This window comes from Aphelocoma coerulescens, chromosome 5 (genome assembly GCF_041296385.1).
Source record: "Aphelocoma coerulescens isolate FSJ_1873_10779 chromosome 5, UR_Acoe_1.0, whole genome shotgun sequence".
Classification (NCBI taxonomy): Eukaryota; Metazoa; Chordata; class Aves; order Passeriformes; family Corvidae; genus Aphelocoma; species Aphelocoma coerulescens.
Window position 1 is genome coordinate 61,484,398 of NC_091019.1, and position 15,951 is coordinate 61,500,348.

The 15,951-nt window shown below is 41.3% G+C and overlaps 1 protein-coding gene across 3 annotated transcripts in view; it reads left to right on the top strand.

Moving 5' to 3' along the window:
- KCNH5 (potassium voltage-gated channel subfamily H member 5) overlaps positions 1-15,951 on the top strand; it is a 151,279-nt gene that overhangs the window by 57,178 nt on the left and 78,150 nt on the right. For all 3 annotated transcript variants that reach the window (XM_069018497.1, XM_069018498.1, XM_069018499.1), the window contains exon 7: positions 1,516-1,945. In XM_069018497.1, coding sequence (XP_068874598.1) covers positions 1,516-1,945 — 430 coding nt within the window. The remainder of the gene's footprint in view (positions 1-1,515; positions 1,946-15,951) is intronic.

The window sequence follows — 15,951 nt, forward strand, 5'->3', positions numbered from 1 at the left end:
TTCAATTTATTAAGGATTTGGGGATCTGAAACACATTCCAACAGGATTTGAAAAGCATACAAGAACTGTGCCAAACAGATTACATCTAGAAATATCAGATGTATGTTACCCTTCAAACGTTGGGAAAAGGGAGAGAAGGTGCAAAAAGAAGAAGAAACAGAGGTGCAAAAGAGATGAATGTTCTTCTGGTATGGAAAACTCCAGAAACTCCAGTCTTTTACTGTTTGATAATATAATTAGCCGATGTTTTGACTAGACTGATTTGATAATGATGCATAGAAAAGGGCAATTTAATCTTGGCACAGTAACTAGGAATTTTTGCCTCATTGCTTTCTGTGTCTTAATTTCTACTTTAAATTAAATGTCTTCAGCTTCTGAATGTTTTGTATTAGAAAGCTTCCTTTACAAACTTTCTATTTTGGGCCACTAATTAATTTAATGCACAAGTTAGGTATATCATGGGATTGCAGTAGATCAAGAGCATATTTTTGTTCTCTCTCTGCATCTCCAAACTCTCAAACTTTTGTGCATTGAGAAGGACATACGCATTTCTTTTCCCCTCTCGGATGTTTCAATTAACTTTCTGATGGTCCTTGTGCTCTTATTCCCTAAATATTTGTATTTCCATTATTTGTACTTCATGTATCTTGCCTGACAGGAAGAAAAACAACACTGCACCAACACTTGCTTTAGGAAAATATCTGCAGTATTTGTCTGTTGCTTGGAAAGGAAATTACCCTGTGTGCAGAGGCACGTGCCTTGTGGTCTGTATTTCCCTCACTCAGGAAGGTGATGTGCCCACAGTTGTTTAGTTCCATGTTCAGTCAGTGAGACTTCTTGTAAATAACAAAATATCCAGAGTTATGTTTGAAGGATAATAAGAGGTGGAGAGTGTTGTACTAGATGAAGTTACTCAGCTCCTCTTTGGTGGATGAGACTAACAATAGGCAGATTCCTCTGAATTTCCCACTGCAATTATGTTCTGATGTTTCTCTTGAGCGTCTCTTAATGTTGAGGGTTGTTGAAGTAGGTGTGCTCCTGTTTTGGCCAGAATAACAATCCTCTGCTTGGATTTAACAGAATGCTGTTCTGAGAAACTTTGGTAAGACTCCCCTGGGATGGTGTCATTCCATCTGTGACTACTCTTCCACCTCCTTTGATCTTCTTGAGGTCAAAGCAGTGTCTCCAATTTACTTTAAACTGGCGAAGCATCGAACCCCTCCTTTTTGTAATAAACTTGCTGTTTCCAGCTTTGGATTCTACAGAACTCTTCTGTTGCTTTGAAGGACTGAGTTTGAACAAAGTAATTTATCCACCTAGTGAGTGCCAAACTCAATTTAGCCTGACAAGGACAAAAGCACTGGAGGGGGAGGAGGGTTTGATCTTGTATTCTGTTATCTGAGGCCTGAAAAATTACATAGAAAGATTTTAAGCAGATGCAGGAATTGCTGTACAGCCTTCTGTGCTAACCAGCAGGATATTTCAGATCAAATAATGATTTTTATTCTTTTCCAGGGAATCAGTAGCCTCTTCAGTTCCTTAAAAGTGGTGCGCCTTCTACGGCTCGGTCGGGTGGCCAGGAAGCTGGACCATTATCTGGAATATGGTGCTGCTGTGCTGGTGCTGTTGGTGTGTGTGTTTGGGCTGGTGGCCCACTGGCTGGCCTGCATCTGGTACAGCATCGGGGACTACGAAGTCATAGATGAACTGACCAACACCATCAAAACGGACAGTTGGCTCTACCAGCTGGCCTTGAGCATCGGGACCCCATATCGCTACAACACCACGGGCTCGGGCCAGTGGGAAGGAGGGCCCAGCAAAGACTCCTTGTACATATCCTCTCTCTACTTTACCATGACAAGCCTTACAACGATAGGATTTGGGAACATAGCACCAACCACGGATGGGGAGAAGATTTTCTCGGTGGCCATGATGATGGTTGGCTGTAAGTAAAATCTGATTTTCTTGTGTTTAAGGGAAGTCCTGTGGCCAGTACGATGCTTGTAAAGAGCGCTTGCTGTAAGCTTTCTTGACATCCTAAAAAAACTGGTGGTACCTAGGAAATGAACTTGGAATTCTTGAAAACAGGTATTGAAATTGTGTCGTTGCTGTAGCTTTTAAAATGTTTGCATGGCTAAGTGGCCTGGGTACATAAGTGTGTCCAATGGCAAGCTCATACTTGGGGGCTCATCTTTACATTTTGAAGATGGCTTTTATCATGTTTGAAAGGTTTTGGCTGGAGTTTGGTTAGAAGTTGCAAAGTGTATTTAAATTCAGGTAGTCTGAGTTTTGTTTATAAACTCGCACAAGCCTGGAATCGTTTGATGTAGTTTTATCCAATTCTTGAAATATTTACTGATTCCATAAATTGATTGTGTACTTTATGGCACTGGTTTGAGATATAAATCCTGATTTAGTCTTCTGCATGTGGTAGCCTTTGTCACCAGCAAAGCTAGAAGTGAAGGAAATGATGAGACAATATATTGCACCTTTTTTTCTCCTGCTGTTTCACAGCTCTGCTGAAATAGTCCAAACCCAGGAGTGGTAAGGCACATTTCTCATTTCATGTGCTGCCAAGGCTAGATCACTGAGGCACTCTATAGATAACCAGAAATCTTCAAAATATAGTAGAGACAACTTAAAATGTTAATACCATTTGGGAGAATTACTCTTCTGTTAAATAAATTACTCTTGGTATTTCTCTGGTGCTTTCTATTTTCTGAGCGCCATGCAAACACTAAGCAATTATGTAACAAGAGAGCAAACAAAACCTTTAGATAATAAGATCTGCATAATCTCTCTGATAATTATCTCAGCTAACACTTGGAGCTCATCTCTGAGAAATACTGAACTATAAAAAGTAAGTTTTCTTTCCACAGTCTTTCTAGATCTTTAGAAGATTAAAGCCATTTGTTTGGAGATTTTAAAATGCTTTTTAAAAAGAGAAGTTGCAATTTTAGGACTCTTGCAGCGTCATGCAGTGAAATTTCTGCTGAACACCATCTTTACATGATGGGTTGATATGTTGCAAAATATTCCCAAGTCCATAAAAAGCAAATCCCCAAGGCAGAGCATTAGTGAGCTGTTGCAGATAGGTCATCAAAAACCCATAGGAGCTGATATGCCATTTGTTGAAACTGATTTGTGGTATTTACAGAACCTGGGGATTTGGAGAATAAAATGGATATAGAACATTTTTTTATCCGTTGTAATATTTACTTCCCTTGTTTTGGTTTGGATTTTTTTTTTGAGGGGACTTCTGTTGTCCTGTAGAGGGGGATTTCACAGGAAAAACTAAGTGGTAAATGATTTAGGGTGTGGTGAGAGCCATAAAAACATAATGCATGCCACTACTACTGTTTGTAATGGTAACAAGAACAAAATGCAGACATGGCCTCAGCAAGTGAAAAGGAAGGGGAGATTGTAACCTGCTTTGTATGTGTTCTAGGTGGTTTGTTTCCTTGCTTTATTATCTCTGAAACTCATGTTAAACGTGGGGAATACAAGTAGGAGTTGACACTGACGACAGGCTGTGTATGTGGCACTGGCAGATAATTTCCATAAGTGTTGTCTAAAAAATTACTAAATGTCCACATCAAATTTATAAGTGGCAACTGTGAGCTTAGCAGCTGGGGAACTGTGTGTAGGTTTATAGGCTTTTAAATGAAGTCAAAAGTAGAATCTAAAATTTAAGAAGCGTGGCAAAAGGGCTACTGAGTTGGTTATTGCATAAAAATAATAACACCAAAATAAATGTGCCTTCTCTTGAGAGTGGGGTGAAGAGCATTGTGGCAGGCAGGAAGGCTACAGACAGGAGGAACCTTTTTGGTTTGTTTACAAGTAAAATTTACAAGTAAAAATTCTCAGTTATCATCACATAGTTGAATCTTTTGCAACGACATCAGTGTGGATTTGAATATTTCTAATCCATGCACATCGGTGGGATGAGTGCTCCTGAAATCCAAACCTTGATTGATCTTTTTCTACTGGTTAGAAAATAAGCCAGCTTTGGGATAGGCACTGGTCATGGGCTTAATATTTGCAGTATTTGTGCAGAGAGATCAGACCTGCAGGATTGTATAGACATGCTTTGCAGAGCCAGCTGCTGAAAGCCTTATGCTCTGAACTCCAAAATGAAACAGGAAAGCACAACAAATAGTTGATGGAAAATGCAATTTCCCAGGCATTCAGAGTATCCACTGAGCTCAGGAGAAGGATTTGGCCTCGTGAAAAGGTGTAACTAAGAATGGAGTTATTTTCAAACCAAGATGGTTTAGTTTCTCTTTTGAAACAGTGTTTTGAGATAAACATTCAGTAAAATTCAATTACAGTTCAGTCAATAAATATCTCTGGTCCACAAACATGCTCCTGTTATAAACAAAGAGAAGCTGTGAGGTACCTTGGTAGTTCTCCTGAAGAAGTTTGCTGATACCAATAGCTGATATTGGCAGTGTTTTTTTCTAACAGGCTATGCCAAATAAATGTCTTAAACTTAGCAGTGGAATCAGAGATAGTAATTCATCACAATCCCAGCTGCCTACTCATGCAAACTGCAGATAGAAAAGGAAATCTTCCCTGCCTTGTCAGCGAGCTGTGGCTTGTTCTGAAAGCCCCAAGTTTCCTATTCATGCTGGCAAAGTTATCAGGACCTGGGAGGAGTATTTGGAGAGATTTGCAAATCCTTCTGGTGGGCAGGATTGCAGAATGGTGTTCTTGTTAAAAATAGGCAGATTCAGATTCTGTAGGTGCTGATAAAGCATTGCTTGGTGCAGGGCAGGGGCGGGGGAAGCCCTGATGGATGGGGTGCTTTTCAGTTGGATTGGCAGCTTGTCACTCGCTTGTTCAGTGAGGACAGATCGAGTGGGATATTTAAGCTGAAATACATCACCTGTCTTGCAGGAAAGAAGGCTTTGAATAACTTAACCTCATCTTGTGGAGCTAGCTTCAGATTTCTTTTTTGCCTCACTTGTTTTATCTTTGTGTCCAGTGCTGTTCAGCAATATTTTTTCTGTTGCTTCTTGACACTTGAAAAGCTAAAAATAGCAAACAAAGCATCCTGTGACAGGGGAGCAAGGTTTTTACAAGGGTTATTGTTTAAATACCTATTGTGCATTTGTTGCCTAGAGTTGCTAAATATGCATTGAAAATCTGATTTTTTGTAGCGCCTTTTGTGTTGATCTAGGTCATTTCATCCCCTCTCTGTGCAGAGCAGAACAAATAGGTAGGTCTGTCAGATCCTTCGAACAGACCAGGAATCGTTTATCATTCAGGAAGGACCTTTGTTGTAAACCTCCCATTATCTGCTGTCAGCGCAGAGCCTCCAAACAAAACCTCAGCCTGTGCTGCTGTGTGTTGCTCTCCTTCAGTCCACAACCAGCTTTGAGGTTTCTGCAGCACAGCCATAGATGGAGATGTAAAACTGACTCTGTTTGTGTCTTTCACCAAAAGAAAAAAAAAAAAAAAAAAGAAAAAAGGAAAAAAAGAATGTATCAAGGAAGAGAACAGAAAGAAACTTTTGGTTCACACACCACTATCACTATCTTGCAACTCAGCACAGCCAGGCCTTCAGTGAGCAGAAAATAAAAGGGAAAAAGCATTTGGGGGAAGGTGGCAGCGTGGTCAGGTGAAACAGCTTGAAAAATCCAGGAGAGATGGGGTTTTTTGAAGGAACAAGTGTGATTGTTTAAACAACAAGAGTACTGTCATATGCTTTCTTCCTTCCTGTACTTTCACTGGGAGAATAGCAGCCAGCTTCCCAGAGTACTGGTTTAGGCAGGGATGGAGTTAATTCTCTTCCCAGTAGCTGGTACAGTGCTGTGTGTCAGATTTAGAATGAGAATAATGTTGATAACACACTGAGGTTTTAGTAGTTGCTGAGCAGTGCTCACATGAAATCAAGGACTTTTCAGCTTCTCATTCCCTGCCAGTGAAGAGGCTGGGGGCACAGGGAGCTGTGAGGGGACACAGCTGGAACAGCTGACCCGAACTGGCCAAAGGGACATTACACACCCTATGGCATCGTGCTGAACAATAAAACTGGGGGGGCTGGAGGGTGACTGGTCAGCAGGTGGTGAGCAATAGCATTGTGCATCACTCATTTTTTGTATTCTTTTATCATTATTATTATTTTTGCCCCTTCCTTTCTGTCCTGTGAAGCTGTGCTTATCTCAACCCATGAGTCTTGCCTTTTCTTCTCATTCTTTCCCCATTCCACTGGGGGAGATGGAGTGAGCAGGTGGCTGGGGGAGTTTTAGCTGCCTGCTAGGTTAAAGCACAACACCCAGCCTGGGGCTCAGAGGGTCTCTGACACATTTCATGCTTCTGGTGTAACCTGGAGCAATGGTTTGCCCCTGTCCGTGTGCAACAATGAAATGGCTCTGAATGGCACAGAGCGGATTGCAGCATCAGTCTGGCCCCATAAATACAGCAATTACAGGAGTTTATTTGTCCAGCTGAGTGGACCTAGACAGTACTTCATCCAAGCAATTGCAGAAATCCAGTTTATTCCACTGGTCACTGAAATACTCCAATGATCCGTGCAGTAAGGGAAGGTCAGAACGAGATATTGAAGGCAGGAGTGTCAGTGAACATTGAATAATTCACTGTTTCTCAGGTTGTGAAAGACACAGAAGAATCCCTTAGTTATCCATTGGTCCCCAGAATTGCTGAGCAAATGGTGCTTTGTTGTTCTTCCTTTAGGAAGATACTTTTATATAAATACATAATTACTTGGGCTTCTCTCTACTCTAGTTTTATGGGGAGATGGTTGTGGAGAGATGATATTTTTCAGTGACTGGTTTTAAATGATGATGAAAACAGGCCTGGCAATTCACCCTGGTTTTGCATATGAGCAGAAGAATTTGTTATAGTGATTGTATAGGATACCTTCTCTAGAAAATGGGAGTAATTTCTAGACACCTCTTTCCAAGACTTTCTAGTTTAATGGCTTGAAGTGCTAGCTTCTTGTTTTCCTCTTGAAATACCCAGGTTCATGATTTTCAGCTTTGAAAAGGAGACAGATGTAATTGCTGTCTCTCTGACCCCGAGTTATTATTGTTCAGGGGAGAAATGATGAAGGAGAGTGTGGGTGGGTTCCTTTTGAAATCACAGAGTCTCAGAATGCTTTGGGTTGGAAGGGACCTTAAAGATCATCCAGTACCAACCCCCCTGCCATGGGCTGGGACATATTTCACTAGAAAGTGTCTGCTGGATGCATAAATACAGATATAATTGATATCTTAGTTATCTGGGCTAAACACATAGATGTCATGCCCTTCTTCTAATTTTATTAAACAGAGAGAGTAGGACATGCTCTTTCCTTTTTAAAACCAGTGAGATGCTCTCATCTGAGCCACCTCTGGCCATAAACTCTCCTGTATTTGGCAAACAACGCTGAAAGGCTGCTGATTGCTCATGGCACTCCCCTTGCTGCTGCTCAGCTCTTCTGGAGTTGTGACGGGGGGTGCCAGGGGCTGTCAGTCATGTCTCCATTGATCTGTCAAACCTAATTCATTATTTAAGTGGGTTCTTTTGTTGTTCAAGCAGCGTTCGTCAGTTCCCTGCCAATATATGGTAGTTAGCCACTTGAATGCTGTTTGGATGAATCATGGAAGTTTATCTAGCAAATTTGTTAAGCAGTGGCTAAGCCCACGCGCTGACACAACAGTGTATCATTGTAGGAAAGCGCTTGTCTGGCACACTCCCAGACAAGCAATCCCAAGAGCCCATAGGATTTAATTTTTGATCCTGAGGAAAGTGTATGTGTGTAAGATAGCACCTTCCAGCAGAAATCACTGCCAGCAACGTAGATTAAATTGTATTTTTCCTAGCAACAGATACTAATATGAGAAGGCTTTACATCTGTGGGGATTCATAGGCTTGAGTGTTTAGCTATGGCTGAAATCCAGCTCTGCCCCTAAGGGTGTCCTACAAGAGTCAGTTCTGTGGAAGGGCAGTTTCTTCTCCTGCAGAGATCTGGGATGTGGGAGAGACGTGGCTCTGCATCAAGGAGCTGCAGAAGGGTTTGTTTGATCTCTTCAGCAGTAGAGGACTGGGGCCAGTTTTTGTGCTTCTCTTAAAGTTTCTTAAAATGGGCGTCAGTGGGGGGAATGCCTCTTCCAACAACAATGTGGTCCTGCTAGCAGGCTCTTAATTGCTTCTTAGAATCACAAAATGGTAAAATGGTTTGGGTTGAAAGACATCTTAAAGACCATCTCGTTCCAACCTCCCTGCCATGTGCAGGGCTGCCCACGGTCCCATCCCTGGTCTTGAACACTTCTAGGAATGGGACATCCACAATTTTGCTGTGCAACCTGTTCTGTTACATACAGATGTAATCCTCAAGCAATGAGAAAGGTGGTAAGTTTTTCAACATCCAAATCAGGAGAGAGTAAAACTGTTCATTCACATTTACCCATTAGTGCAAAAAGAAGAAAGTGGCCCAGAAAGTTACTAGAAGTTGCTTTGCAAGTGAAAATTTCCCCTCTTGAGTGCCATTGAAAAAGCATTTTGACACTTTTGGATTGCTGAACCGTACTCCAAGTGCTATTAGCTGCACAAGGCAAGGGTACCAAGATCTTTCTGTGATATCTTTTACTTGTTACTAATCTTACTTATGTCTCTCAGCTGGGCAGATGAAGTATTTCGAGGCAGGTTATTGGTCTCAGTGCAGCAGTAGAACTTGGTAGTCTCAATATTCTCTGAGCAGCTGCATGGAAAAGCCTTAAGACTATAAACACATCAGTAGCCTACAGTAAGAAAACAAATTACTCTTAGGGAGTAAAAGATGTAGCATCATCCACTTTTTAATGGAACTTCAGTGTAAGAGTGAGATCACAGAATCATCGTTTAAGTTGGAAAAGACCTGTAAGGTCATTGAGCCCAACCATTACCCCACCACTAAACCATGTCCCCAAATGCCACATCTACACGTCTTTTAAATACCTCCAGGGATGGTGACTCTAGCACTGCCCTGGGCAGCCTGTTCTGGTGCTTGACATCCTTTCTGTGAAGAAATTGTTCCTAATATCCAATCTAAACCTCCCCTGGTGCAACTTGAGGCTGTTTCCTCTTGTCCTGTTGCTTGCTACCTGGGAAAAGAGACCAACACCCCCTGACTGCACCTTCCTTTCAGGGAATTGTAGAGAGCATCAAGATCACTCAGAGCCTCCTTTTCTCCAGGATAAACACCCCCAGCTCCCTCAGCTGCTCCTCATCAGACTTGTGCTCCAGACCCTTCCCCAGCTCCCTTTCCCTTCTCAGGACCTGCTCCACCTGGTTGTATCCACCAGATTGGGGCCATATGTGCCTTGTTTTGCTGTAATTCTGTCATGGCAGTAGATTTTTAAATATTCAGGTTCTAGTTTATAGCAAAAACATGTGTCTTTATATAAAGAGCTTTAAAACGGTAAAACAGCCTCCTTGGGAAGCTTTATGGGACTTCTTTTTGTCAAGGTTATAGCTAGCATGTGTTTATATAAGGTTTACTTTTATTGTCATTGGCTTGATGTGTTTAAAGGAAATTATGGTATCAAGAGAGATAGGACAGTGAGTGGGAGAGGTAACAATGAAGAAGGAAATGTTATTTCATGCTACTGAGCTATATTATTTAAAACAACTGAAAATTGTTACTGAGTGAATGATACATAAATGTGGGAAATCAACTGTTATGCTCACACACAGTGCAAGCAATCACCTGACATGGTCCCAGAGGGATTATTAGGTAGTCCTGGATTACTCACAACAACTGTATCTCTCAGGAAGCAGGAAGTTCTAATTAGCCAAGCTAGATCAGCAAATATATCTGACTGGCTAAGAATACAACACAGCTCAGTTTTATAGCGTATTGTGCTAGAGGGATAAACAAATCTGAGATAAAAGATAACCCCCAAGGTATCACACCACTTGGATGGAAGGGGCTCAGGAGATCCTTTGTGTTTGCCCGTTCTGAATTTTCAGAGAGCCAAGTGAGTGATCCAAGTCTGTCTGCGCAGAGATCCTTGGTTAATTTTGTGTACCCAGGAGATAATACCTGTGTGTGTTTGGCATTTAAAAGGGAGAGTTACCCAAGTAAGTCAGGCCAGTTACCAGGTAGGCCCTGCTTTCATTGAAATATTTTCTGTTAAATCTCATTAATATTGGCCCAGTTTTGCTTGCAGGTAACTCCTGTGGTTTATCAACTGGAGTGGAAATTCAGATGGGCAGTTCAGCGAGGAGACAAGTTGTTTTAACAAGTGTCCTGTTGTAGAAAATTTCAATAATATCTGTGAATCAGGCCTTAAAATACTATTTTTCATGTCCAGCAAGAGCTTTTCGTGCTTAAATGTTGTTAGGTTGAATTTCAGAACTGTAAAACTGTGTGACGTTGTCTCACGTCCAGAGATGCTTACAGAGCTGGGTGTTTTGTGTTGTTTTTGCAAAATATATGAAAAACCTGAAAAGGTCTGAAGTAGTACAATGTCATGTTCCTCTTGAACATTCTGAGAGCACTGAGGACTCAGCCTGCATGTCTCTCATCCTCGTTCATCTTTTCTGTGGCTTTTTCTGCAAGAACTTTGGTAGAACCAGGAAAAATTTTCCACCAGTGGAAGCATATTCTGCGTGGGAGTATGACTGCGGGTTCCTCCTTAAAGAGCTTCACCCCTTTCCTTTCCATTTGGAGGAAGGACAGGAGAGCATCCAAACTGGCATCTCTCCCCTGGGTACCTGCTGTGCATCCCTGTGAGTGCTGAGTCAAATCCAGTTGCGTGTCAGTAGGAATATTTTGGTCATGAATGATTAAAACTAGTTTTCTTCCACTGGCCGGCAGCCAGCATGGATTTGTCAAGATGAGTTCATGGCAAATTAATCTGATTTCTTTCTTTGACAAGATAACTGCCTAGAGAATAAAAGGAATTGAGTAGAGACGATATATCTGAACTTTTAAAAAGTCTTCTGACAGTTTTTTACTTAGTGGCCTCACAGCAAACGAGTGAAAGATGATCTCAACACAGTCATAACAAAGCTGGCGATAAGTGATTGAACAATCTCTCTCAAAATATGATCAAGGGCTTCACTGTCAAACTTGGAGGGAATTGCCAGTGAGATTTTTGCCCTGCGTGTGATTCTGTTCAACACTTTCATTAGCAGAGATGAGTGACAGAATGGAGAGAGCACATTGGGAGAGTTATAGGAAGGGTTGCAAGCCATTCAGATGACAGCATCAGAGTCCATAATGACCCCAATAAATTGGAAATGCATCCCCAAATTAGCAAGGTGGATGTCAAGAGTGGGAAATGCAATGCACCATGTGCAAAGAGGGCAAATCAAATGCATAAGAACAGTCTATGGAATAGCTGGCTCTGCTGCTGTGAGGCTGGAGAGGGTTTTGGAGGATATTGGAGGGCGAAAGGGATATGTGACTGCAGACTGAACGTAGCAACATGGCAGTGGGGTAAAACCTGTGAATGTTGCTCTGGAAAGTATCAGGAGCAGTGCCACAAACAAGCTGAAAAGACATTTATTCTGCTGGGACTAGGACTGGGTAGGCACCTTTTTTCTTTCTTTTTTAGGTACAGCACTTTAGGGAAGCTGTAGACCAGCTGGAGGGAGAGGAGATCATAAAAATGTGTTACAAGGCGGGATCTCAAGGGAACAGTTGGAAGAACTGACTTTGGCTTAAGCTGATGGAAGCTTAAGGGGAACATGAAGATTGACTTCTACCATGGAAAGAGTGTGCTTGAAAGGGAAAAAAATATTGATCCTCTGTGTTTCCTGGAGGGCAGTCGGGTCACTTGGGAGGGAAGGAAAGACTGATGGTGGAAACAGGAATTTCCAACACCAGTCCACCAAAATTTTACAGCTTGGGCAAAACTTTCCAGATCATGGAAGAGCCACCAGCAGGTTTGGTGGACTCCAGTTCATTGGTGAGTCTTGCTACAGGTATCCTTGCTCCTCCCTCAGGATTGCAATCCCTCGAGGTCCCTCCCAAGCCTACAAATCTCTGATGGAGGGAGAATACAGCTACAAATCCCTGTCATGTCTTGCCAAGGCCAAGCTAGCAAAGCTCACTTTCTCTAGGTGGTTGACCATCCCTAAACATTTAGTGATTAATTTCAGTACAGGAGTTCTGAATTTTTTTGGCTTTAAAACTTTTTGTAACTGAAATATATTTCTGAGCTAAAGGTTCTTGCCTCTGGGTTTTCATCATGACTTTTTCATTAATAAAGATTTACACTAAGGAAAGAAAAAAAAATTTATGTTGGAAATTTTATTTTCCCCCCACCTTTTTTCCCCCTTGTATTTAGTTCTTTAAAGTAAAGAATATTTCTTTTTCTTTCTTACTTATTAAGTGCTGCATCTTTTCCTATAACATACTGAAAGAGTAGTGGAAGGATAGAAGTAAAATCTTCCTTAAAGACACAGAAAAAAAGAGAAAAGAGAAATTTGGGAGCAATTTTTGTACTTTCAGAAATTTCTCTCTTTTTCCAGGGGAAACTAAGCAAGCAGCTAAAAAGAAGACGACCAGCAGACAGAAAAAGATATTTTTTAAAAGTTCAAAGATTAGTAAGCTTTTATCTTACTCTGTCTACATTTTTGTTGTGTAACAACATAAAGGATTTTCTAATAGAGCAGAATATTTAATTTCTTTTAAAGTGTGTCATGTAAATTAAAGCACATTTCAAAGCTCTATTGTGAAGTGTAATCAGAATTGAAATAGGATGAAGTTGATGGAAAAGGGTTTATTAATATCTGCTGCTGATTTCTGCATGTGACAATGGGAGATGGAGTGGAGGCTGAATTCCTCTGCAGGAAAAGCCCAGCTCTGTAAGAACGGCATCATGTCAAGAGAGTTGTGTCAGTTTTTCCTCAGTGGAAGATGGTCAGTTCTGAGGTAAAAGCCCCTTAAACTGGATTTTTCCTGAAGTTGGAACACTGGGAGGAGCAGTCATATCCATGGCCCTACAAAATTTGTGGTTTTGCATGCACATTCCAAAGTAACAGTGGCAGCTACAGAAAAATTGTGATTCTTACATTGTACTGGCAAGGTTGAACAACCTGAACTCAGCACTGGTGTCACACAGGCAAACACTGTGACCCTTTGGATGGGTGTTGCACCCCTTAGGTCTCATCTCTCTTACCTCATATGTGATCAAATGATGTTAAGTTAAAGTCTAGGAGGGCAGAATGAGGTGTGATGAATTCCTGTCTATTTTTTAAATCCATTTAACCCAGTCCTTCAGTCCTTCCTGAACTGGGACCTTAAACTCGTGGTGGCTTTTAAGCACTGGAATAGTCCCACTGACCTCACTGTTGATTAGTGAGAACTTACCTTTAAGTGTTTCTCTGGCCACAAGCCATGATGAAGGGAATGTTCCTGACATTTCAGGTTTATTGGTGGATTTTCCAAATACAGGCAAGAAGGAATTAGGGGGGTAAGTCTCGTTTGAAGGTCGCTAGGACTCATGGCTAAAATCCACGTAGGTGTATTGCAAAAACCTCAGCATCCATTTCAACGAGGTCCCATGTATGGAAATTACTTTTTTTTTTACATTATATTCTTGAATGACACCTGTTTGGTGAAGACATGGGAACAAACCATCATGCCTTTATATGGTGAAAGGAGAAGCTTTATTTGCCCTTCTTCTTCCTCGAGCAGGAACATTTCAAAGCACAAAATATGATGCCTGCTTCCAGTCCCTTATTTTTGAATAGGAAATTGAGGCATAAAGAGGGTTACTACTGTGTCTCATTAATGCAGGCATTTCCTGCTCAAATTGATAGTCCACCTTACCTAAAGGAAATGTAACTTTCTAGTTAATCAAACACAATCTTTCTGCATTAGCACTTGAAAGGGGAAAAAAAAAGGCAAGTCAATAAGGTAAGAAAGCAGTTCAGAATAAAGCTGCTGGCATCAGTACCATATCAGAAGCTACACAATGGCTGTGAGTCTGAAATAATTAAATGTGTGTGAAGATTGGTCATGCAAGAAAAATCTTTTAATCAAATCTTCTTGTCTGATGATGAATGAAGGAGGAGAGAAGGGGAAGCCAAGTGTGTGAGATCCCTACAAAACCTGTGGCATTTGTCACAGCCCTTGGAGGTTGTTGGCCAACCTTCCCTTGCCCCGTGCACGAGGTGATTTTAGCAGAGAGCCCTGCTCGGTGAGGTGCCAGGCTGAGTGTGTGTGATTCCATGGGAGTGATGCTGGGCTGAGCCCCACCACGTGTTTCACTCTGGGTCTCCTCTGGGAGCTCGAGGGGTGGCACTGGCTGTTAAATGGGATGTGAAATGACAGAATTAGAGAGATTTATCTGAAACATTATTTCAAAATAATAAATCTTCATTGGCTGAACTTCCTTAGTATTTTTCAGGGGTTGCAACAGATGCACCTTATTTGTATGTATGTGTTGATGAGCTTTGGAGCAGGGTTACAATTTTACTTCATAGATCCCACAGCCTGCTTTGGCCATTTTTGAAAAAAGTGGTTTTTTTCCCAAGCTTCAGAGTGGGGCCCAGCACTGCAGCTCTTTTTATGTTCCACCAACTGCTAAGGGAGCAAAGCAACTGAAAGCACAAGCTTAGAGCAAGTTTCTGTTTACCCTGTTAAAAACCCAAACAAGCCCAGGAATACCAGAAAGCATTAATGAATTAAATCCTAAGTGCTTTGCTAAACAGAGGACTTAATGATGAGTGTTGGGGCCCTCCCACTTCTTCCTGTGTTAGGAACAACTGAGATTTAAACTCCCCTGTGTTACAGACAAAATAACAAGAAAATTATTCATATGGTTCCAACATGGGTGTGCTCTTGTTTAAATGCTTCTTATAAGCATTTAAACAAATGTTTCTAAATGTGTGCAATATTATACGGGGTGATTACAGGCTTTGAAAGGAGTTTAATGGAGGCTGCACCAGTACTGAACACCCACACGAACACCCAGAACAGGAGGGACAGGAAGCCAAGCTGAGCAGATTTGATCTAGGCTAATTAGTCAGGTTGTTGTTGTTTTTACAGTCTATTACTGATACACAAATATGCTGTTGAAGAATCAGTAATCTACAACACTGCAGTTCATTAGAGTTTTTAGTGGTGCTCTAATAGCCACGCTCCATCTGGATGATAATAAGAAATAATGGGCCATGGAGAAGTTATGCATCCTCACCTTCTGATCCATTTTCAGCCAGCTGAGAAGGCAACAAAGAGGATGTTTGCTGAAATATTATCAATTCAAAGGGAACAGAGTCCTCTGTTCTTTATCTCTGCAAAAGGCATTTCTCCCTTTCTTCCTTTGTGTGCTGTGGATAAAGGCACATCATCACGTCAGTATGACACAAACATCTCTGCAGAGGCATGACATCGTTAATGGTTTTTGTGTTACTACAACGAGATTGTCAGAATTAATCTTTCTCAATAAGCTCATTGTCTTTCAGGCTATAATTGCAGCAGCAAAGCATGGTCAGCTGTAATGGCAGCACATGGAGGTTGTTAACTGATGTGTTTTCATGTGTACGTGAAAAGGAGAAGGACTCAGCTGTGGCCGCTTTTAATTGGCAGTGTTTAATATAGAAACAAGAGCTTTTGGGTAGGGATGTCTAAAGGTTGAGGCTTTCATCTAGGAAAGTTAAACTTTTTAGTTTCATTTCCAGATCTGACATTTGGTAGAATCATGAACTTTGGCGTTTGATAAATATTGCGGTGTTTTATTCCTCTCCAAACCCATGCCTGATTTATTGGTTTAAATGTTAAATGGTTGGGGGCAGGAACTCCACATGTTTTTTGTAAAGTGCCTACCAAGCCTTGTTCCAAGTTACAGGAAACCAAGAAAAAAATATTCCAGGAATGAAAAAAAAAGTCTGACTGCACTGAATTAATCTGAATTTTTGTAGCTGACTCCACAGAACTGTTACAGACCTTGGGTTAAATTCAAAGAGTGCAGGAGACATTTAATTTTTGCCAATCTATGGCTTAAAAGC